Genomic DNA, 24,140 nt, shown 5'->3' with positions numbered 1-24,140 from the left:
CTATGGGGGTGGGGCTTCAGAGGCTCCTCCCACTCAGTCTCCCCTGCCCCACCTCCACTCCCCTGGGACTCTGGGGCAGAGTGGGGTCCTCAGTGTGAAGACTGCACGTCTTTCTCCAGAGGGGGCAGCTGAGGCCCCAAGGAGGCAGGACTTGCCCTGGGTTGCTGGCAGCAGGAAGAACATTTCCCTATGTCCTTGCCCCTTTGTCTCTTATGTTTCAGGGGTTACCTGGACCCGTAGGAGACCCTGGCCCCAAAGGCAGCCGGGTAAGTGGGCCTTGGCAAGTACCACTCAGGTGGGGCCCTGGGTGGTCATTACCTGTCCCCCCAGCCGACCTGATGGGAGGTGAGGGTGCAGGGTCTGTATACAGTGTCTGGCACCTCTGCCCTCCCACCTGAGTGCTCTCTGGAGAGCAAAGGGGCAGCAGGGTGGGCAGGTGATGGGGGATCCTTGAGCGAGGTAAGCCGGCGTGGTGCCCATGCCAGGCGGACTAGGCAGTGAAGGTTCTGTTGGGTGCTCAGCCATGGCCCAGCTGCTACGGTCAGGCGCTTGCTTGCCGTGTCCCCCAGCACATCCCAAGTGCTAGGGGACCTAAGTTGGGGCTACTTTGTCTGCTGGTAGAATCCTCAGAGGTCTCTCTCCTGCTCCCCTCCCAACCCTTTTTAGAGAGCAGGGGTGGCTGATGGGTGATGCTGCTCAGGCCTGGAGGCTGATGGAGCATCTGCTCTCCCTCTCCTGGAGCAAACCCTGAGTAGCCAGCAGCCTGTTTGCCCTTCTTTACAATGGGAGTGAGGTCCATTCCTACCTCTAGCATGGTTATGGGGATACCAGGAATTTTGAAGCAAGTACTGCTGAAGATGGGCTCCCAAGTGGGTTGTGGGTGGTGGAGAAGATTCTGGATGCACTGAATGGGGGTCGATGGAGTTTAAAAGTCTAAGAGATAACGTGATGGAATCCCCACAAGAAAACTGGGTTCATGGTGAGGACTGGACAGCTGCAGTTTGCTCTGCACGCCTAAGGTGGAGCTGGAATGGGGACCCAGGTGTCCTGAGGGCCGGACTTGCTGCCTCTCAAAGAATGCTCGGCAAGTGGGTCACATAGCCCTCGGTCAGGCCAGGTCAGGTGTGACGTGTCCTCCACTCCTGAGCCAAAACTATTTATGGCCACAGGCTGGGCTTTAATCCCTGCAGCTGACATGCGGCCATTAGAGCGTCTGGGAGGTGGGCAAGGAGGTGGGTGGGCAAGTTCCTTGGGATGCCGTGATGTTGGTGATGATGGTGGTGATGTCATGCAGGGGCTGGGGAGGCTCCTGTCCTGTATCCAGCTGTTCCCACGAGCTGTGGCCCCAGAGGCATGCTGCTGACATCTGGGGCTGCTTGCTGTTTGCCATGCTGATGGGGCATCTTGAGACCACATGTGGGCCAGAGTTGGTCTGGCCCCAGCACCCTCCTCTCTGGGTTACAGGGCCCTGAGCAGCCCGGGGGAGCTGGGACCACTGGAGCCGCCCTCCCCACCACCGCCAGCCTTGTCGTTGGGAAAGTGCTAGAATGCAGCCTTTGGAATTAGGGCAACAGGCTTTGAGACCTGCTGTGCCCTTAACCAGCTGTGGGATGGTGGGCAAGCTGCTGGACCTCTCAGAGCCCATTTTTTTCTCATCTGTAAATCCGGGATATAAGCCCTGGTTGGCAGGATCAATAAATGTCCCTCGTTACAAGGATGACTGTTTATCACGGTGGATGCTGAGGAGGCTCAATGACCTCTTGCCCTGCTAGGGAAGGAGAGATGGTTGTGAACCTGCATTGGTTGCTTGTTTGTGGGAGGCAGTGTAGCCGAGGGGTTAAGAGGCCTGCCTGGGAGTCCGTTGACTGAATTCCAATACCAGTTTTATCATGTTCCAGCCGTGTGACCCTGGGCAAGTTGCTTCACTTCTGGGCCTAAATGTTCTCACCTTTCCAGGGGGCCGACTGCTAATCCCGTGCTTCCTGGGCTGTAGTGAGGACACGGTAGATGCTTGAATGCTCGTGAAGCCCTGAGAACCGGGCCTGGCACGTGGCTTGTGCTCAGTAAATGTTAACTTCGGGGAGCATTATTATTAAAGCATTCCATAAACATCTAGAGAGCACAGACAATGACAGGAGCTCTGGGCTAGGTCCCTGCCCTTGAGAAGTTCCCAGGCTAATGAGGACATGAAACATGAACACAGATAATGGAAGATACATTGGAGAAAGTGGTAAATCCTCTTAACAGAGGAGCAAATGTGGTGCGTGTGTGGAGGGAAGACATGGGTTCTGCTTGCCAGAGGCCAGGGCATTGGAGCCGGGCTTGGAAGGGATGACTGCCGTCGCTGGGCGGGGAAGGGCATAACTTGGAGGCAGAAAGTCAGGTGCATCCGAGGGCAGTGGACCCCTAGCTCCGCCCCGACTACTTGTGCCCCTTTATCTCCAGAGCCTGGGTGTCCTTGTCTTGCGGTGGGGGAGCGGACGGCCAGGCCGCAGTGTCGCCCAGTGGGTCGAAGGAAGTGGCATACGCGTGCCCGAGGGGCAGCCGCTCTTCCTGCAGGCATTCAGGCGGCTGTGGGTGGATGTGAGCCCCAGCCTAGGAGGAGGTGTTGTGGAAGCCACGGGCACCCGGCAGGGTCCCTCGGAGCGGGGGGAACCTGGTGCCCCTCTAGCATCTAACCCAGCCAAGAGCTTCCTTTCTGCAGGTCCGGGAGCCCCGGTGTGGGGCGGGCCTCCCCCCCCCTCACCCCAAGAGCGCCCGCGCCCTTCCCTGGCGTGAGGGTATGTGCCTTTGGACTACATCGTGGAAGCCAGCACCATGCAGTCCATGGGCATATACACTTGCCTCAAGGCCTGTGTCATCGAGGAGCCGCCGGAGCTGCCACCACCACGAGCAAGGAAGAGGAGCCTGGGTGTGGGAGGGCAGCGAGGGGGGCTGGGACGGGTCGGGCCAGCCACGCCCCACCACTCGGTCCCTCTGACCCCTTACCTGCTCTTTCCTAGGGCTACATTGGACTCCCAGGGCTCTTCGGCCTGCCAGGGTCCGATGGAGAGAGGGTGAGTAGCCTTTCTTTGTTTACCTCCCGCCCACCTACCCACTCCTTCTGCCTGGAGAAGTCCGGGAGTCCCTCCTGGAGGAGGTGCCATTGAGTTGAACAGGAGTCTGCCAAGGGGTCAAGGCAGACCCCTTCCAGACATAAGGGATAGGGGGTGCAAAGTCAGGGAGGTACGGTAACTTGGCAAGTTTAACAGTGTGCACTGTCAAAGCTCTGAGCGTGAGGCAGGAAATGGTAAGGAGATGAGCTTAGAGGGGGTACCTGGGCGAAGTGACGTGGGTGCTCAGGGCCCAGGTCAGGAAGTGGACTCAATTCTGAGAGCATGGGCAGCTTCTGAAGGGCTTTCAGCAAATGAGAAATGGGCCCACTTTGTATTTCAGATCAAGTGTCTGCAAGTTGTCTGTTTTTATAAAAGTGTCATTGAACACAAGCATACTCATTTGGTTACCTGCTGTCTATGGCCACTTTTACTTGTGGTGCAACAGAAAAGACCACGTGGCCCACGGGCCTCTTCCTCCCTGTCCCCTCCCAGCCTGAGCCCATATTTGGGACTCATCAACAAGCTGGATAGAGAGGACCTTGGGGCGGGGGCGGGGGGGGGGCGCAGCAGGAGCACCTGTTGAATACCAGGGACGCTGGGCACTCTCCTAGGCATTTCCACAGCTCAGGTCCACGCAGACCCCAGCCCTGTAGAGTGCAGGCACCTTCCATGTGATGGGCACATACCTGGCACCTACTGTGTGTGACCTGTGCTCTAGGCCCTCTGCGACTTCTTCTCGTGGGCGGCTCTGGGGCTGGTGTGGGACAGCACTGGCGGTCCCCGGTGGAATCTTGTCCTGATCTCTTCCCTGTCTCTTCCCTACAGGGCCTGCCTGGTGTTCCTGGCAAGAGGGGCAAGATGGGTAGGCCGGTAAAGATTTTCCGTGTCTATTATGCAGACTCTATGGGTGAATCTGACGTCCCGGGGGCCACACCGCCCCGTGCACCTGCAGCCTGGGCGTTAGCTCTGCTTCTGTCCGCTCGGCCGTCGCTCTGCTCTGAGTGTGTGAACCAGCATGCGGGGCTGTCTGGGTCTCGTGTCCTGCTGCCAGGACACTGACCGGCAGCTGCCTGGCTGGAGCTGGGGCCTGCCGTGGCTCTGGGCCCCTCTGGGATGGCTCCTGTGTGTGTGTGTGTGTGCGCGCGTGCGCGCGTGTGTGTGTGTGCGTGCAACAATTGTTCTGCAGTGTGGTCCTGCATCTGGGGCTTCTGTTGTCTGAGTCAGTGGTGTCTATGGGCTTGCTTGGACTGGGGGATCATGGCTAGACCCTGGTCTGGCCTCCTATCTCAGAACACCCTCAGTCTCCGTGTTGTCTTGGTGCTGCCAGAGTCACATGTGCACCTGCTAGGCTAGAGGGCAGTGGGGCTTGTGAGCAGGTTACGGTGGGTGTGACCCCAAGTGGGGCTGGCTGTAAGCCCTGGTTCATCGGCTTTGCGCATGACCCTCCAGTATGGCAGGAATTGCTTTCTTCCTGCTTGGGTATCTCCAGGGCAGGAAGAGAAAGCCAGGGCACAGAGAGGTTGAGTCACTTGCCCACAGCTTCACGGTCAATAAGAGAGCTGGGATTCTAAGACCGCCATTCGCCTCCAGGGCCTCTGATCTCAATGGTGGGTCAAGATCTCGGATTCACCGGCTGGCAATAATGTTGTAGAAGCCGATGCCCCAGAATCTTCACCTGGTGGGCGAGACATTAATTCCGATGCTCTCATTACTCACAAGGGGAAGCTGAGGCTTCCCCTGGAGTGATATCTCTGACATCCTTGCTGCCAGTGGAGGGAGACCCCAGACTATAACAGAGGCATATTTCTTTCAGGCCTGACCTCCATTGGTGGCTTAAAGCCCCGTTTGGCTGCCCACTTACTATGTGACAAGCATCATCAGCTTGGGGTTAGCCCCTAGACTTGGAAGCATCATCATCAGCTTGGGGTCTGCGCTTCCCTCTGCTGGTGGCTAATGGAGAAGGGACTGTGGGGGAGGTTGGAACTTGAGAGGTGGCTGGAAGGGGGCCAGGAGAACTCAGTGGTGCCTAGAAAGGGGCTTGTCTGTGATTCTGGGGTTGGCATGCATGATCACGGGCATCTTACCCGTAGCGTATGGATCTGGGCCCTGTGGGGCTGAGTGTGGTATGCAAAGAAGAGCAAGATCCAGGTCCTGGTCTCAAGGACCAGAGGGGCACCTCATCCTCAGACTAGACCTTTCTGTGGCCGACAGCGGCTCTGTGCCTGAGGGTCTAATACTTGACACCTGGATCTGGGCAAGGAGTAGCACCTAATGCTTCTTGCTTTAGGGCTAGACCTGGCATCTGTGAGGGCTGGGCTGGATTCCCAAGGAGACCCATCTATCCATCCATCCATCTATCCATCCGTCCGTCCGTCTGTCCGTCCATCCAGTGAATACTGAGCATATGTTGTGGGCCAGGCACTATGCTTAGTGCTGAGCAGTGAGCAAGACAAAGTTCCCATTTTCATGGACAGACAATGATTGAACAAGGGAATGAGCAATGAGTGAATGAATGTCAGATGATGCTGAGTGTTAAGATAGAGTGGGTTAGGGAGACAGTGAGTGCTTGGGGTATAGACTGTTAGGTGAGTTGATCCAGGAATCCTCCTCAGTTCTTGTGAAACCTTATTGAGGTGAGAATGGGAGCCCTGTGGCAATCTGGGGAAGAGCTTTTCAGGTTGAGGAGATAGTAGGTGCAAAGGCCCTGGGGCATTATTGGCTCAAAGCCTTTGAATTGCAGTTTTCCTCTGTGAGAAATGGGGATAATAACTTCTAGCTCATGGGGTCATTCTGCTTGTCACATAGTAAGTGCTCTGTAAATAGTAGCAGTTGTTATTCTTGTTTGTAGCTTCATGGGTGGCTGAGGCTGTTGTGTCACTTTGAGCCAATGGCTTCACCTCTCTGGACCTGCTTTCCCAAAGTCTAAGTTGCAGAGGAGGGACAGTTGACTTCCTTAGACGTTCTCAGCTGGGCCCCGTCCCCTCACCCATGTCTGCCTCCAGAGCCGCCCGTGAGGGATTTGCTCAGACTGTCTCCTGGGAGGCTGCCACAGCGCCAGGCACTGCCACTTTATAGATGAGGAAATGAAGCCTCAGGGGGTGAATGACATGGCCAAGGTCTTGAGGCTTCGGGGGGGTCATTGCTGGGTTGGAATGCAGCAGCCAGAGCTTTTGCCTCTTGCCCCAGAGTGTAGCTGTTGAGCGAATGGATTCCAGAGTCTCCTGAGCGTGGAGGAGGGATGCGCCAGGCCCCAGCTGCCCTCTTCACCTTCCCCCTTTCCCTGCTCCCGGTGGCCTCTTCATCTGCCTTCTCCCGGCCGTGTACTTGTTTGCTCCTTGGAGCTGAAGGCCAAGCTGCTTGTGGCCAGGAAGGCAGCACCCTTTCGGTCTGAGGTGCTCAGCGCCATTTTGCTATCTGCACGTGAGAGGAGACTGCTCATTCCTTTCTCGTTCAACAAAAATTTGCTGGACACCTACCAGGTGCCAGGTGCTGGGAATAGCACTTGTAAACCAAGACGTACCCCCCAAAAGCAACCTTTATTGAGGCCCTTTTGCCTGCATGGCATTTGAACTATGTATGATTCCCCCACTGATGCTCCGAGGTGAGATTGACTACACCTGTTTTCCAGCCTCGGAAACCGAGACTCAGGCAAAGCCATTTGCTCAGACACCCTCTGGGGGCCTCACGAGCCTCGAAGCCCCATAACTGACAATTCAGTTCTGCTTCCTTGCTCCTTGCCTTTAACTTCTAAGATTGTGCCCTGTCCTTCATGATGGGGTGGTCTTTGGCACTACAGTGTCAGGCATGGGTGGGAGGAATCCCCCTTCTTCAACAGGGGGCCACACAGTACCCCTGAGGGCCGTGAAAGTCCCCTTGACCTTGGCCCAGCTGCCATGGCCAGCAAATGGGCAAGGTCTGCACTGGATATGATTTAATAGTGTAGGGAGCAGGACTGCATGGCACCGACTCCCTACGGCTTTGGCTCTGCCCATGCCGGACCCTAAGTCTGCAATACCCTCAGCCCACATGCTCCCTAAGTGGTCTTTAGGGCCATCCCCCCTGTTGCCAGTGCTCCTGAGCCCTTGATCTGGTTGGTGGGCTGTGGGGGCTGTGGGGGCGGGGGGCGCTCCTTCTGCAAATGTCCTCTTGTCAAAGCTTTGGGCCAGGTGATTTCTAGGCATGTATCAACAAAAGGAAATGTCGGGAGAATGAGCTGAATTCCCTCATACCATATCACAGCTGGTCTCATTTCTGGCAGGGCTGCTGATGATTTTGCTGTAGTTCATCTCTCTCCAGCGAGCAGAACTTCGGGCTCGGGCACGCGGCCTCCCTAGCATCAGGTCGGGAAGGAGGGTGTGTGGGAATCTTTTGCTGATCAGAGCCCTAAAGGAGACGTTGGGGGTCAGAGCGTATCAGAGCTGCAAGAACTTCAGTGATGACTTGACCTGACCTCTCTGTCAGACAGATAAGCAGACAGAGCTCAAAGAGCCCAGTAATTTGGCCAAAGTCACACAGCGAGTTGGTGGCAGGGTCAGGACTCGACCCCAGGACCCTTGCTTGCTTTCTACCTTACAGTTCTCTCTGCGCTCCTATCTTTAGCTCCAAAGGAAGGCTTATGCTAAAGCTCTCATCTCCTCACGTCTGCTAGAATGGAAAGTGTGTTGTGGTTTTCTGAGGAGGGGTCCAGATATAAGATGTTGCAGACTTGGTTGGAGCTGAAGGGGTTTCTCCTGGGCTGTCCTGGCTTGTTCTGGGCATGGCACAGCGACACTTGCAGCTGGGACAAGGGTCCCTCCCAGGAGTTAGGAAGACATTGCCGTGAATCCTCTTGCTGGGCGGGCGCTCTGTGAACTCACTATCAAGCCCGCTGGAATGCCTCGCAGAGGCCAGCCACTGCTCACAGCGTGTCTCGTGGCCTGTGGCCGGGCCTGCAAGGCTGGTCTTGTGCAGTGAGTCAGGCCGGCAGACCCCCAAGCTTACAGCTGGAAGGGCCCAACCCTGGCTTCCACTCCATCAGTGTGTGGCTCAGGCACAACTGGGACTTGCCCAAGGCCACACACCCATGGGGGGTGGGAAGAGCTGCTGCTATGGTGCATTTGGTTTCGGGACCCTTTCCAAATCCCGGACTGTGGGGAGCAGGGAGCAAAGTGATAGAGGTCTCGTGTTTCCTGGTGAGGAAACTGAGACCAAGATGGATGAAAATTTTTCGCAGTCATGATGCTGGGGCGGTTTTGGTCCCCGGTGTCCCATACTTGAGCTAGAGCTGCCCTGGGGCTGTTGGTGACCCTGGGATCCTGGCGAGAACTTGACCTACCTATGTCCTACTTGTTTCCTGGGGTGACTCTTCTTAGATGGGCTCCTTAGCGGATTCCAGAAGGGCAGGGTGCAAACATGCTCAGCATCGTGACCTCAAGGGGTCTTTCCATGTCAGCACACTTGGAGTGTGCACGTGTTCTAGAAAGGACTACGGCAGGCTGCAAGTGCAACAGGAGGGATGCAGGTTAGGCTTGCCCAGGAATTTCCTGACTGTGGAGAATCTCAACACTTTATTATAAAGAGGCCCCTGAGATCCTTCTGGGGGCTCTTCCGAGAGGTTATTCTGTATTCCCATTGTTGGTGCAAACCGGAGCTAGCGTGCCCTGGCTCAGTAGAGCATGCCGGGGCTGCATTACGACATCCCACCTCTTCAGCCCAGCTCTGCTCGGGGAGTTGGCAAGACAGACCGTTTCAGGGAGGTCAGGGAGCTGAGCCTTCGAGGCATTAGTGGGACTTCTGATCCCGGAGGCTTCATGCCTCCTCTGCCTCTCCAGCCCCCCTTCCAGAGCAGACGGATGGGGTAGACATTGCCTGGAGGCAGGGGAGTGGCTGAGGTGGCCCTCAGCGGCCTCCTCAGACCTTGGCATCCTGCTGTGGATGTGGTGACAAGGACCGCCCTCTCTTCACATCTATTCCTCTGCATTGCTGTAGCTAAGATAGAATTTGGAGTCCCTTCCTGGAGTCTGGTTCTGTCTCCTCCTGGGCCTTGTTCTGCTCAAAGTACAAGGCGTCCAGTTCCCCGGGGGCCCCGACCTGGGGAAGTGGTAACACCACGTGGCTGGGGCCCCGGCAGGGTGCGGAGCTCATTCCTTGGGCCTCGGGCCAGCCTGCTGCAGCCGGGAGCTCAGGCCTGCAGAGGAAGGTCCCGCTGCTGGCCCGTCTGGGACTGTACTCCATGCACGAGGAGATATGGCCAGAGGGAAGCAGAGTGGGAGGAAAGTGGGGCCCCACATCTAGCTTGGCGGCCGCCTCTCTGAGATCCAAAAGGTCCAAGCATCGGAGCCCCGGGGCAAGTGCTGGAAATGAGATATGTCTCCAGCGGCAGAGGGGTGACGCAGGCTAGTGGGTGTGGGCCCTTGTACATGCTCTGGGTTTCAGTCTCTCCATTGGTGCAGTGAGGTGTAGATTGTCGAGAACAGCTAGGGTCTTTCTATCTTAGAGATTGTTCCAATCGCAGATTTGTTCCAGCGCTTTTAAAGCTCCTATCTTTTTTCCCAACCATTATGCTCTTAATTAGTCATCCCATTGGGCTGCTGGAGTTTGCTCTTACTTGTCTTTGTTCTTACCCTGCTGTTATCAGCCACTGGCTAGCTTTCGACCCTTTTTGTCTGCAGAAATGCCTTCCTTTGGGATTTTGACCTTTCTGATGGTCTCTTCCTTGCTTATACCCCAGAGATGTGCCTTCACGTTCCTGCCGCCAGCAAGGGACACCTTGGCTCATCCTGTTTGTACACCCCGTTGTACAGCGGAGCAAAACTGAAGCTTGGAGAGGCCCATGGGTGGTGGAGCCAGGACTGGCATGGGATTGCCCTGCTTCCAAACCTTCATGGGGGAGGCTGGCCTGGCAGCTGGGTCTGAGGGGAGTCCTTGAGCCAGCCTGAAGTGGCCTCTGAGTGCGGAACCATGGGTGTGAATATATTGGGCGTTGTAGCCAGGATGTGTGCCTGGGGGAATGGCATCAAGGGCTTTATCTTGCCCTAGGCTGGGTGGCATTCCTGTGTGTAGAGGAAGAGGCTCCTTCCTTCCAGGCCTCATCTAAGGGTTGGGACGAGTGTTCTTAGAGAACACACCCCGCACCCTAGCCTGAGCAGGACAGTGGGTCAAGTGAGGGTCTACCCGAGGTCATACAGCCAGAGCCAGTCTCCAGACACTGGACTTGGCGAGCAGAGCACAGACTTCCTGAGTTCTGCCCTTCATGGGCCATGTGGAGTTGGCCAGATGCCTGTCTGGATGGCATTGGCCTTTTGCCCTGATAGATGGTCCTCCTCTCCTGCCAGGCCCCTAACCCCAGCCTCCAAAGGTGAAGGCAGAAACGTAATGCCTTCAGAAGTCTCCCCTCACCACAGCCCACCCAGCTGATGTCTCCGGTCCCGAGAGGGGAGACGGATCTCCCTTACAGCTTGTCAAAGAAGGGCTGGGTTGGAGGGAGGCTGAAATTTGCCAGGGGGACTCAAAGTATGTGGGGAGAGGAATCTTAGATAGGATCAGATACACCCCCACAAAGACTTGACCTGGAGATGGGCCTGTAGACACACACACACACACCCTTGCCACTCTCTGAAACCAGCTGAACACACATTTTAGCAGCTTCTATGTGCCATGGTCTGCCCGTGTGCAGCTCATACAAACTTGATGGAGTTTAGAGAGATGGGGACCTAGGCTCAGGTGTCACCACAGACTTGCTTTTCTTTGCCTTAGCCAAGTGACAGTGCCTCTCTAAGCCTCAGTTTCCCCATCAGTTAAATGGGACTGATAACCTTTCCCTTAAGGGTAGATGTCAAAGGCAAATGAAGGTTTGCCCGCAAAGTGACTGGCTTGGTCCAAATCTCATTATTCTGTCCTCACGCCCTCCTTTTGGTGTCTGAACGAAGCCACACCTCCTCCAGGATGAAGGCCAACCCCTGCCCTTCTGGGCCAAGAGGGTTCCCTGGCCAGAGGAGGGATCTGAGGAGAATAAGATAGCCGAGCAGGGCAAGGACAAAAGCCTGGATGCACACACATTTCAAGGTCTCTTTGCTCAGCCAGGACAGACGTTTTCAGTGGTTTGGGGTTTGTGCTTAGGTTTAATCTATTCCCTGGATTCCCCCGGCTGTGTTAGAAACCAGACACAAATTGTCCTCTGTGAGGAATCTACTGAACAGCTCAGGCATCCATTTGGTCAGAAAAACATGTGCTGTGTTTTTTATTAAATTTCCCTGGAAAAACAATGATTTGAATTCAAGCAGGGGAGAAAAACAGGTTTCCCCAAATTCCAAGCTTGAGGACTTTCTCTTCCCTTTGAAGTGAAATGGAATTGCCCCCTACCCCTACCCTGGTTCCCCAGAGGTGTCCCCAGAGCCGATGTTTTTCTAGCCGCCTGTCTCCCCAGAGAGTATGGAGTTGGGGTCAGGGATGGGATGAGAGGGCCAAAGCTGCCTGGGCTGGGTGGCCTGGCCCCTCTCTGGGCTGCTGAAATTTACTTCTGGCAGTGGGGCTGATAGTCACCCACCGTGTGACCTTGCATAACGTTGACATTTACCCTTCCAGAGTCTCGCTGTCTTTATCTGTAAAAATGGGGATCGTGATTGCATAGGGCAGCTTTTGAAGAGCATGTCACAGCCACAGAAGGTCTGAGCTGGAAGATGCTGCAGAAGCCTTCCCTTCTTCAACTAGTCAGGAAACTGAGACCCATGGGGGAAAGGGATGTCCTTAGAACACTTGGCAAGTCAGCTACTGGTTCAAGCCTAGCCTCCGATTCTTGACCTCAGTTCTTGTCCGTCCTGCCTCCTTGGTCTGGGTCTTGGTGTTTGTTGAGTGCACCGCGTGACTGGGGACCCCACCGCCTGCCCAGATCCCAGAACCAAGGAGTGAGACTGCATGGACATGTCCTTGTGTGCCCCCGGGGGTTTGGATGGAAGCCGCGCCACAGGTATAAACACTAATCTGCAGATGTTTCTTCTGTCTTATGCCTTCAGGGGTTTCCTGGAGACTTTGGGGAAAGAGGTCCTCCCGGACTGGATGGGAACCCTGTAAGTATTTCAGTCTTGGGGAACAGGAAAGAGATTCCGGAGCAAAACACAGCAGGTTTGAGGAATCCAAGCTTTGGGGTCAGACAAGTTGGGTCAAATCCCACCCCTGCCACCTCTGAACCCCAAGCTCCTGTCCACTGTGGGTGTCCTGTACCCCCCAGGAAAGCACCCCTCAGCCCACTGAGCCCCTGGTTCTAAAGCCCCAGACCGTGCCGCGTCCCCAAGGACTCAGGAAGGTTCTGGGTCACTCCCCACTGGGGAGGCCAGGGCTACTACCGTCTTACAAAGCATCAGCAATATTTATGGGGCAGCAGTGCCCTGGGGGAGCTGATGGTTTGCAGGCCCTGTGTGGAGAGAAGAGCTGAGTTCTAAAGAAATCTTCAACATAGGCATGTTTATAGAGTTTGTAAATAATCGGAGGCCTGTCATCGAGGAGCCAGGTCAGCCTGCCCTGAGGTGCTGAGCCCGCCTTTCCCTTCCTGTTCCAGGCTCAGGCTCAGGCGGGAAAGGAAGCTTGTTCTCTGCCCCAGGGGAGCAGACTAAGTCCAAAGCTCTTTGGAACACCTGCCATGTTCCCACATCTCTCTTTGGGCCTTCCCACCGAAGCAGCTGTGGCCAGCTGTGCTTTCTGTGGCAGTGACTGCTGGCTCCACCATCAGCCCCCGATGACGTAGGGATTTCAATTCCACAAATGCTCCCTGAGCCTGACCCTGCTTGGGCTCACCCCAGCAACCCTGGGAGCTTACGCCCTGGTCTCAGAGCCGGGTGGACTGGGGTTTGAGTCCTGCTGCATCACTTGGACACATCGGTTGCCCTGTCCGAATCTCAGCTTCCCTCTCTGTAAATCTGGGGGTCGGAATGCCAGCCCCGGAGGGCTGGTGTAAGAATGAAGTGAGGGGAGGTGGGAAGGCAGTCGGCTCGCAACAGGTGAGCCCTGGATGGGGCGGTTGTGAACAGTAGGTCACAGCGGGCCCATCGCCTGCCCTGGAGGAGCTCACAGCTGTCTGTCCGGTCTGTCGCACCAGGCAGAGTGAGATGTGTGGGGTTAAGGGCCCCGGGTGCTGTGGAGGAGGGCTAGAGGAGCAGGGAGACTCCTGGGGAAGGTGACGTTGGAGTGTGTTGAGGAGAGAGGTGAGGGGACATTCCATGTGGAGGAAAGGTCACCAGCGAAGGCACGGAGGTGAGAAATTGGAGCCTCTCCTTCGGTGTATCAGTTATCGGGTCAGGCATTATAATACGTGGTGTCATCCCCGAAGCCTCCTTGGGGAGGGGTAGCAGTGTCTTTATCCTCAGGTCCTGGGGGAGCAGAAAGAGGGCCTCATGAATGGCCCCGGCTTGGCCACGCAGTTGTTGAGTGACCTTGGACAAGTCACTTCCCTTCCCTGGGCCTCGCTTCCCTCATTTTAAAGGCAAGGTGGCGTCTCCCCTCCTCTTCTTCTTGGTGGCTGTAGTGGTAGCCTCCTGTCTGGGCCCACCCGAAGCGAGACAAACACCTGGAGGGTGCTGGCAATTCCCACTGATAATCAGCATTTCTAGAAGCCCCCATTTTTATCCGTGCCTTGCATCTTAAACTTGATCCAGACCCCTCTACCTGTCTTTTCTGGTGCAAGCAATGGATGGTCCATTTTTAGAGATGAGGAGATGGAAAGTTGCCCATGCCACACACTGCCGCATCCCCCTGACTCCCAGGCGAGAGCCCTCTCCAGCATCTGGGAGGCAGAGACCTGACAGCCTACTTCGTGAAGGCGGGCTTCTCTCAGGGCCCCAGCACCTCCTCGCTGGGAGAGGGAGAGAGGCTGGCCCGGTGGCTCTCAGCCTCGAGCTGAGCCACTGTGTTATTTCCTTGCACTTGGCCTTGGGCACATCGCGTAACTCTCGAGCCCCAGTGTTACCATCTATGAAGTGAAGGTGAAATGAGATGTGGGCCAGGCATCTGGCCCATCTTTATTGTCAGGATCAGGATTCCACCTCTTCTTTCACACTTACAAGTGGAAAATACTGGGCCTGGAATTCCAGCCTCCCTGTTTTACAGATGTGGAAAGCTGAGGGCAGAAGGGGGAAGGGTCTTGTCCACACTTCAGGCCAGGCTCCGAGAGTCACTAATCAGGCACAAGGAATGGTCAGCTCCAGAGGATCCCACCAGGTGCCCACAGGGGGATAGCATGGAGGGAGTGGCCCAGAAGGGAGACAGGGCAAGTAACCGCTTTGCTCTCTTCCTATCTGCAGGGAGAATTGGGCCTGCCAGGGCCCCGAGGAGTCCCCGGCCTCATTGTAAGTACACAGATGCCTGGGTGGCAGGGTGTGGGGAGCAAGCGACGAGTCCTGCTGGAAAGGTCCCTCTCTCGTCAAACCCCAGGCGGAGCTGGGGAAGCAGGACATACCAGTCTGGCCAGGGCGCAGAGGGAGGAAAGCCCTGCTGTGTGTCCTCAGGTGGATCACCCACCTTCTCTGAGCCCCTTTCTTCATTAGTTAAAGGAAGGCAGGTGCTTGGAACATGAGAGTGCTTATGTGCTCTCACACCTTCTGCCTGCCCATCGTACTGCAGGGAGGTCTAGGGAGGTGATAGCATGCCTATCCACAGGTGAAGTGGCTGGCCGAGGAGCTGAGGTCAGCTCATCCTTTCCTTCACAGCACTGACTCTGGAGCCAGACCCCCTGAGTTCAAGTCATAGATCTGCCCCATCATGACTGTGTGACCTGGGTGAAGTTCCTTACTCTCTCTGAGCCTTAGTTCCTCATCTGTAAGATGGGGATGATGATACAGTACTCTGGGGGTGGTTGTGAGGATTAACTGAGGCCTTGGCCCAGGGTCTAGCATTTAGTAAGTGTGCCCCGAGAGGAAAATATCATTATGTTAATCTTTGCTATCACCTCCTGACATGCCTGGGACTGAGAGAGGCCTGTGCACAGGGAGGTGGGAGGCAGGCTGACCTCTGACTCCATCCAGATTGGGGTAGGCCTTGTGGAGTGGTTCCATGAGCCAAAACCAGGGCCTCCTGCGAGGCCCTCAGAGTGGGACCTTGACCTTGGGTCTGGCCACAAGAGCCGTTGAGAGGTCCAGGCCTGGGAAATGACTCTAGGAGCTTTCCCCAGAGTCTCCTGCCCCTTTGCTCTGTCCTCTGGTCATTCCTCATGGGGCTGGAGTCTGGGGGGCCGTGGAGGGACGTAAGTAGGCTGTACCCTAGTTTGACTAATGGGCTGCCGACTTTGGCTACCCCAGCAACTATGCCACGGAATTCTGTTCAGAGGGAGGCTGGAGAAGGCCCCAGGGGAGTTCAGGGCCCCCATTGTTTAGGGGTGGCCAGTCCTGGCAAGAGGGCCCAGAGGTTCCCAGTGGCAACAGGTGAGTGCAGAACCTGGGCAGGGTAGGGGCGGAGGGTCTGCACCCTAGGCTCGCCTCCTGGTTCTGTGCTCTTCAGCTATGGCCCCAGGGAACCCCTTCATAAGATGGGATCCTTGTGCCCACCAGAGCTTTGTAAAGAGTCAGGAGGGCTTTGTAAAGAGTCTGAGCGCCACAGATGCCCACAGTCCAGTGCAGTCCTGTGGCTAAGGGGGCAGCCCCTGCAACGAGACCACCTGGGTTCAGATGCTTAGCTCTACCACTGGTTGAATTCAGATGCTGAGCAAATTTCTTAACCTCCCTGTGTCTCACTTTCTTCATCTGTAAAACGGGGATAATAGTAGTACCTAACTTAGACTTTTGTTGTGACGATTTAGAGAAACTAGTACATATAAAGTGCTTCGCACAAAGTAAGTACTCGAGAAGTGCTCGTCATAATAATAATAGTTATTGTTAGTTCACCCACACACATGTATGTTATGCGTGGTAGCAGCCCTCTGGATTGCTGTGTGGAGAAAGATTTCAAAGTCACATTGGAACTTAGGGGGAGACACGGGTTGTGATCAATGAGCGACATCTCCTTGGCTTGGGGCAGTGAAATGTCCACCTACGAATCATGCATTTGTCATCCCCGATGTCCATTCAGCAGGACTTGGCTGGGCGTCTTCTTTGGCACAAGGCACTGGCCTAGATGCTTTGGAAAAGGAATGTCTGCAACGAGAGGTAGAGAACCCCAGTTTATGAGGACCCCCAAAGTCTTGTAGTCCTGCCTCCTCCAAGCTCACAGGGATGGCTTCTGGAACATCCTGTTCCCACAGTGACTACACTCCAGCTTGAACAGCCTGGTGTCGGACACTCTTTCCTGGGGAAGCCCAGGCCATTCTACAGAGCTCCTGCTATGTGTGCTGTTGCTGCATCCTGAGCCCTAGTCATTCCCCGTCCCCTGGGAGAGGGTGTTTGAGTGACGAAAAGATGGTCGCTTTCTGTCCTTACCAAGGCTCCTTCTTCAGGCTACACGCTCTCAGTTCCCAAAGCTCTCCTGAAGGGATGTTTACATATCCTGGCTTTCATCGTTGGCACGTGTTTCTCTTTGTCACTGTCCTGGTGTCCACTAGGTTGGGTCCTGAGAGGAGCAAGAATATCATTTGGCCGAATGAATGCAGACTCTGGAGACTCAGACAATGCCCTTGGCCCGCCTGACTCTTTACAAAGCTCTTTCCCATCTATGCTCCCCTTTGCTTTCCTCACTGAGGGTTGCCAGATAAAATACAGCATGCCCAGTGAAATTTGAATTTCCGATGCAATATTTAGAACATTTATACTAAAATATCATTCGGTGTTTATCTGACATTTGAATGTAGCTGGGCAGACTGTATTTTCATTTGCTCAATCTGGCAGCCCGAGTCACAGGAGCTCTTAAGAGAATCCCATTTGACAGATGGGAAAACTGAAGCCCCAGGTCAAGCTCACCCATAAGGCAGGAGAAGATGGAGGCAGGACCGAAAAGCATGTCCTCCAACTCTTAGTCCAGGACCCTCCTCCCGCTGCCTGCTTCTGAAGGGCCTGAGCTGGGGTGTTCCTGCGTTCCTCAGACTGTGCACCCCCTCATGATGTCCCTTTCCAAATCGCTGATCTATGCCTCCTCAGGGTTCCCTCTTGCTCTCTGTCTTTCTCTGCCACTTTCAGCCTCTCACTTCCCCTGTTTTAAAATTCCCTCTGCTGTCACGGGGATGTTCCCTTCCTCCTGTGGTGGTGGTGGAGGGGAGGTCACAAGCACAGACCAGACCCTGCCAAATCACCAGCACTCCCCGGAAGAGTGCCTTCTCTCACCCAAGGACCCCCTCCCACCCTGGATTTTTGGAAACAGCAGCTTCTGTGCCCCAGGTTGGGGGCAGGGCGGGTAGTGAGAATAGTGGCTTCCCCAGAGAGTTGGAGAGGAAAGGAATTTTCTAACCAGGAGTTAAAGGGGAAGAGGGATCATGAGTCACCTCTGGTTTTCCAGAGGATGTGGGTTTTTAGCTGAGCAAATGGGAATTCCACATATTGATAATCATTTTAGTGGAGATTCAGGTTTATTCAATGCCTTCTGTCTAGTCAGCTGAAGCAATTTGCATGCAGACTGAAGCTGAAACTTCCCCTGTCACTGCCCCCCCCCCACCCCCAGGTCCTTGCAGGCAGGAGGAAGAACGTGAGGAGACAGACTAACATTTATGGAACGTCTCTCTATTTTGTGTGTGCTTGGTGTGCACTAGGCTGAGGAAGCCTTGAGATAGTTGAAGGGGGGCGGCCTCAGCCCAGTCACCCCGATAGGGAGGCTGGGGCCTGAGGTCACCAGCTAGGACTTGCAACCCGGGTCTGTGTGACCTGGATCCCAATAAGCTGCTGGCGGCCCCCCTGCAGCCTCCGAGGGGGGACTCCCTCGGAACAGCCCCCTTTGAGTAACTGAAACCCTTTGGCTGGCCCTCAAGAAAAGAGTGCCTGATTCCAGAATCTGCCCAACAAAGAAAATTTCTGTCTTTTTTATTTTGAGTGACAGAGAGGGGATTTTGGCTCCTCCATGGGTCTAACGAGACCCAAAGAATATGTGGTCTGGCCAAAGCCCAGCATGTGGGGTATAGTGGACGAGTCCCCCATATTCTGTCAGTAAATGATCATCTGGCTTTGTTTCCTTGTGATGAAGCAAAATCAGGAGCCTCACTAGTGGACACTTACCAAGCCTTTGTGTGCCAGGCCTTGTACTAAGTCTTTAATGATCATGGCAAGCCTCTGAGGGTAGGAAGTGGGATTACCCATGGTACACTTAGGGGAACCGAGGTACGGAGAGGCTGAAAGTCATAGGTCACACAGCAAAAAGCTGGACCTGGGCCTGTGTCCGTAGGTCACGGACTTTACCACTGCATCCCGCACTCAGCTCTGTGTGACTTCTGGAGACAGAAGAATGGAGGCAGCAGATGTGTAAGTGCGGACCGCCCCAGGGGCTGTTCTGTGTGAGAGATGGTGCTCATTAAAACCACACAGGAGCCAGGACCGGCTCACAGCCCCCAGGTCCCTGTCCCCAAGCCACTGATCCCTATCAGTGTTTCTGAAAAGAGGCCTTATTGCCTTCAAAGGCAGTTCTAGGAACACGGAGGCGAGATTTCTCCCTGGAGGGCTTGTACATGAGAGTGTGATTAGGTTTCTTTTCCATCGGGTTGTTAAGCCACCCTGAGTGAACACCTGTGCCATATAGACGCACACATAAGTGGTCGCCAGTGTGGCAAGGGCTGTGAGACCTGACCGCAGGGGCCTGACCTGGCCTGTGGGGTTGGGGAAGGGATGTTGGCGCTTCAGTGGAAGGCTGAGTGCGCACTGACGGCGTGAGCACAAGGTAAAACCTTCTGGGCCTGAGAACCCGTGGCCAAGGATGCCACAGCTGCAGAGGAACGGCGGGGCAGGAAGGGAAGACGTGTGTGAGGGGTGATGGGAGGCCCTGCCAGCCAGACAGACCTGGATCCTGGTCCTGCCCATATCCCCTGTTGGTTGCTTAGTCTTGGGTGAGTGACTTCGCCTCTCTCTAAGCCTCGGATTTCTCCTCTGTAAGATGGGCCCCATGGGGTTACGGTGAACAGTCGGCGAGGGCCCGAGCAGCACGTTCCATCGGCGAGGGCCCGAGCAGCACGTTCCAGCTGGAGCCCACCGTAAGCTCCCGTTAACGGCGGTTGACGGGACCTTGAAGTCTCGCGCGCGGTGTCTGGCACACAGTAGGAGTTCTGGAAACGGTTGCAGACGTGGTTGGTTGTGTTTTGGTGAGAGTCAGTAAGACGAAAGGCAAGATGTATAGAGCGGTGTCTGGGAGCTTAGGCAAAAGTGGGAACAGGATCCAAATTCAGGGCATTACTCATTGTTCTTTCTTGTGAGGACATGACATGCCGTGTGTCGCTCCGTCAGGCTGCCCACAAGGGTGTCTAGCGCAGAGCCCCAGTCGGCTCTGTGGGCTGTACTGGGAGGAAAGCGGCCTGGAATTTTCTCTGTTCCTCCCCTGAGTGCTTTCAGAGCCCAGCCCTGGGGCCCTGCCAACAAGGGAAAGGCCTGCCCTAAGCAAGCCGCCACCTTCTCCCCATGTGCCCTGCAGCCAGAGTCCCTTTTCCACGGATTCCTTTCCCCTTGGCGTTGGATACCCATGCAAGCCCCTGCCCCCCACCACACACAGGCCTTCTTGGAAGGGCCTGCCGGGGCGGTGAGTGTGGTGTTGCTGTGGCTCCCCAGGGCCCCAGGTGTCAGTGAGGCCCGTATTGAATTCAGTCCCCACACAAGCCACCTTCAGGCCTGCAGCAGGAAGAAGGAGCCTGTGTTCCCGGAGCTGCTGACTGGTGCCCTGCCCACAGCCCGGGCCCCAGCTGGAGCCAACTGTGCCAGGAGAGCCTCGTCTGTTTATTTGTGGATCATGGGGAGCTCTGGGCAGGCCCCCCCTGGCTCCCTTCATCCAGGGAAAGAGAGGGAGAGAAGCAGCAACCAGCAAGGCCTAGGGAGGCGCACTTCTCTGAAGGGCTGGCTTTTCCTCGGACCCCAGCCTCTCCTGGCCAGTGGTCCTGGCCTTTTCACTCCCCTCTCTCCCTTCTCTTCCAAGACGACTTCAGAATTGCCTAGAAGCTCTGGAGACGGACTGCCTGGTGTGAATCCCAGCTCCATCCAGTCCTAGCCCTTTGGAGCCTCCGTTTCCCCATCTGTAAAATGGGGATGGTAGGAGGGTGAATCTCCCAGGGCTGTTGTGAGGAGTCCTCAGGTCGAGGCAGAGGCAGGTAAGGTGCTGAGCTCCATGCCTGGCAGACAGTGCTGTTTGTGTTAGTCTCGGCACCTGTTGTGACCTTACTTCCTTCAGGAGAAGATAACTTGATGGGGCTGAAAGCACCATTTCTTGGCAGAGGTTCAGCTAGAAGGTTTGGTTTGACCTAATCAGGTAGGGATCCTGAGGTCCAGAGGGCAAGGATTTTGCTCGAGGTCCCACAGCCCGTCCCTGGCAGGGCCGTGGCCGGACGGTGGTTGGCCTCTGTGTCAGCTGATCTGAGCCATTGCAGGGGCCGGGGGGTGGGGTGGGGTGGGACCCGACAGTGTCTCAGAAGACCGTGCCACCGTCTGTGAACTCCCGTCTGTGAACTCGTACCTTCCCTCCGTCTCTCTCCTTGGGCCCGTTGGCCCTTCTGCGGAAGCCGGGCAGGAATGCGATGGAGACTTCTCGGGGCAGCTCCCACAGGAAGCCTGGGGCACCTAGCCTTCCTCCTGTGCATCCATGCACTTGCCAGGGACCCCCACAGAGCCTGACGCAGGCACGGGGGAAGCTGAGGCCCAGAGAGGTCGAGCACATTGTTTGAGCACACATAGCAGCCGGACACTTTGACGAGTCACAGCAGACGGAAAGGGGGGAGAAGAGAGCATTTTTAGGGGCTCCCTATTTCTGGGCGTGGGCTTACCCTTATGGCTGCGACTGCAGGCCGTAGAGGTAGGGGCGGGCTGGAGCTGAGGACCCGTGAGGGGAGGAGGGTGGGCTCGTGCAGAGGGGATCCAGCCACCCCCTCATTCTCAACCAGGCTCCTCGCCTCAGCACTATGGGCATTTTGAGCCCGATCATTGTGCGTTGTGGGGCCTTTACCCACTGGATGCCGGTAGAGCCCCTTCAGCTGGGACAACCCCAGATGCCTCCAGACCGTGCCCGCTACTTTGTACGCGTAAGTCAGCTCTCCCTGAAACAACCCTAGGAGGCTCAGAGTCCTGATCCCCGTTGTAGATGGGGAAACTGAGGCACGGAGGGGCTAGCCACCCCAAACCACACGGTGAGCAAGCAGCAGAGGAGAGGTGAGACCAGGCGGTCTGACAGAGCCAGTGGGGTTGTGTCTTCAGAAGCCTGGGCTAGGGAACACTGGGGATCATCCCTCCCAGGCCAGACTCCTGGGAGCCACCTCTCACAATGTTCTCTTCTCTTTCTCTTGCCAGGGCGACATGGGGGCACTGGGTCCGATTGGCTATCCAGGACCCAAGGGCGTGAAGGTAAACAAGAGCCATCCCTGAATCCGGGTTTCTTCCCTGTCAGCCACCCCCCCACCTTGATCCCTGGCAGCCCAGAGGGAAGTGTGCCTGGGCACAGTGTGGGGGGAGGGGAGGACGGGGGCCCAGAGGGGTGCTGGGATGGGAGCTGGCAGCTCAGCAGCTCAGTTCTTCCCGGGCCTGAGAGCCAGTCATCCTCTGTATGTCAGTTATGGCTGACATGTTGCTTGGACAGCAGTCCTTGAGCTGAGCATGAGTCTCATGTGGTTCCAGACGTTAGGGCACTGAAAGGCCAACGGGGTCGGGGGAGGGCATGATCAGGGGCACAGAAGCTATAGTGGCAAACCAGTGAACTTCGTACACCCCTGGGTAGGATGGGCGCGCGGGAAGAAGACGGGCCAGACTTGCTAGGACCTCGTTCCAGGGACAAGCCCACGTGGCCAACGTGCAGGGGGCAATGCTCGTGGAACCCATCTGTCCCCATGAGGAGCCTTCTCCCCTGGATTTGTTCGGAGTGCCATGGCTCAGGGGTCAGCTGGCCCTTTTCGTGCTCCTTTAGTCCACATCGTGGCCCTCCGAGCTGGGGGTCATTGCCCCCTTTCACGGATGAGAAAACTGATTGCTGGGTGGGGCATCGAGCCCCAGGTGGGCACGGCAAGCCAGTGGGTGTCAGGCGGGGCACTTGCCTTCCGTGGCTTTGAGACCGCCCCCCGCCTCACAGCAGGATCTGGCCTTTGTCTTGCAGGGACTGATGGGGAACGTGGGGGAGCCCGGACTGAAAGGTGATAAGGTGATCTGAATACTCCCTTGTTGCATTGTGTTTTATCTGCATGCGAACCAACCCCCCGCCTCAACACGGCTGCTGCTTTCTCTCCAGGGCCACCCCCCTGCACGCCTCCTGCCTTCCCTCCGGCTCCCCTAAATCTGTGTTCCCCGGCTTCTTCCTTGTAACTGAGGTGGAGCTCAGGCAGGTGGTCTGAGGCGTGCAGACCTTGGAAGATGGAGCATGGGGGGCTGTTGAGGCAAAGGTGGGGGGTAAAGCAAGGCAGGTCTCTGAATTCGGAGAGCAAAGCTGAGGCCAGCGTCTGGACTTGGAGGCCAAAGCTGGGGTGGGGGAGGGGTGGAGTGGGGAGTGTTGCTGAGATGACAGGCCCCGTGGCGGGCAGGTATGGGGTGGGTGCCGGAGACCTCTCCCAGCCACAGGAGGAAATGAACTCGCATAACCACCGCAGTAAGAACTGGGAACCCACCCCCAGAGAGCACGTGGTCTGACTGTGCAACAGAAAAGCGGGCACAGGCCTCTGAGCCCCTGACCCGCTTTCCTCCCAGTTGCCATGGGGAGGCCGCCCGTGCCACGTGTCCTCCACACAGTCCTGCTGCTGAACCCACCCTGTGCCAGCCCACAGTTGGATGGGGGTCGGTGGGACCCCGGGGCTCAGAGCAGGGCAGAACCTGGCCCAGTCGCGAGGGATGGAGATGTGAAGGGCTGGGGGTGGCGCTCCCTGCGTCCTGCCCTGCAGCTGTCTTCCTGCCCCCCCCTCCTAGCCTCTCACCCGAACCAGGCACCCCGAAGGAGGTGTGGGAGGGCTCAGGCCTCCAGGGACCTCAACCACGAAGCAGAGCTAGGGCAGAAGGGCAGAGTTGATGAGGCCCTGGGAGGTCACCTCCTCCAGTGCCTCCATTTCCCAGCTGGGGAAGCAGCCCCAAAGAGTTCAAAGAGATGCATCAAAGAAAACTCAGCCCTCAGGCTCTTAGAAAAGGGGGGGTGGGGGGCTGCAAAGGGTAGCCAGGGGTGCAGTGCTTTCTCCATCTGTTTCCACCTCTTCTGCCTCCTCACTGTCCCCCTCCCCCCCCCCCCCCCGGCCCTCCCCCTCCCCCCCCCCCCCCCCCCCCCCGGCACCTCCAGAGGGCGCCCCCCCCCCCCCCGGGGCTCCCTCGCTCCACCTCCGGCCCTGCCCCGCTGACTTCTGAGCCCCCTCCTCTGTGACCCTCCCCTTGAGTCTCCCCCACAGCTACCTGTTTGCTCTGGGGTTTGAGACATCAGTGCTCTGGAAATGTTAAGTCATGGACAAGGGAGAAAGGAAGAGGGGGTGCGGGGGGTGTAGGCATTGAATTGAGCTTTTTATAGGCCCCTCTGCAGAGCTGGCCTCCCGCTCACTGGTCCTTCAGGAACATGGAAATAAACGTGTGTTACATGGAACTCGGCTGGCTTGCTGACTGACTGCTGGTGCCTGGCTCATTTCGAGATGTGAAAGCTCTGGAAAAAAAAAAAAGAAAGAAGTGGAGGAAATTGTTTTCTTGCCCATAGTTTTCAAGAAAATCAAATAAGTCTTTGGAGTTGAAAAAAAAAAGAAGAAGAAAAGAAAAAGGACTTTCTTTTCTGCCCCTTTGGCTGGGGAGGGGTCTTAACTTTGCTGAGAGGGCCTCCACCCCCTGGCCCTCCCCTGGGATGACGGAGCCATCCCTTCATGTTCCCTGGCCGTCCTGCCTAGAATCCCAGATTTTCCATGACCCGGCCTGGCCGTGGTCCCACTTACAACCACTTGGCTCCGTCTTCCTGCATGGAGGAGCCTTCTGGAACCGACACTCCTGCTCCAGCCCAAATCCATTGTCCTGATTTCTTAGGTGTCTTTTTAAACTTTTT

At 56.3% G+C, this 24,140-nt stretch overlaps 1 protein-coding gene across 14 annotated transcripts in view; it reads left to right on the top strand.

Moving 5' to 3' along the window:
- Positions 1-24,140, top strand: part of COL27A1 (collagen type XXVII alpha 1 chain) — a 135,884-nt gene that overhangs the window by 44,270 nt on the left and 67,474 nt on the right. For all 14 annotated transcript variants that reach the window (XM_073905865.1, XM_073905862.1, XM_073905861.1 and 11 more), the window contains 7 exons: positions 222-266; positions 3,003-3,056; positions 3,921-3,965; positions 12,086-12,139; positions 14,366-14,410; positions 21,446-21,499; positions 22,242-22,286. In XM_073905865.1, coding sequence (XP_073761966.1) covers positions 222-266; positions 3,003-3,056; positions 3,921-3,965; positions 12,086-12,139; positions 14,366-14,410; positions 21,446-21,499; positions 22,242-22,286 — 342 coding nt within the window. The remainder of the gene's footprint in view (positions 1-221; positions 267-3,002; positions 3,057-3,920; positions 3,966-12,085; positions 12,140-14,365; positions 14,411-21,445; positions 21,500-22,241; positions 22,287-24,140) is intronic.

This window comes from Callorhinus ursinus, unplaced genomic scaffold (genome assembly GCF_003265705.2).
Source record: "Callorhinus ursinus isolate GAN/ISIS: 27379988/994484 unplaced genomic scaffold, GSC_fseal_2.0 scaffold24, whole genome shotgun sequence".
Taxonomy (NCBI): Eukaryota; Metazoa; Chordata; class Mammalia; order Carnivora; family Otariidae; genus Callorhinus; species Callorhinus ursinus.
Note: the sequence above shows the minus strand (reverse complement) of the source record. Positions and strands in the feature narration are given on the sequence as shown.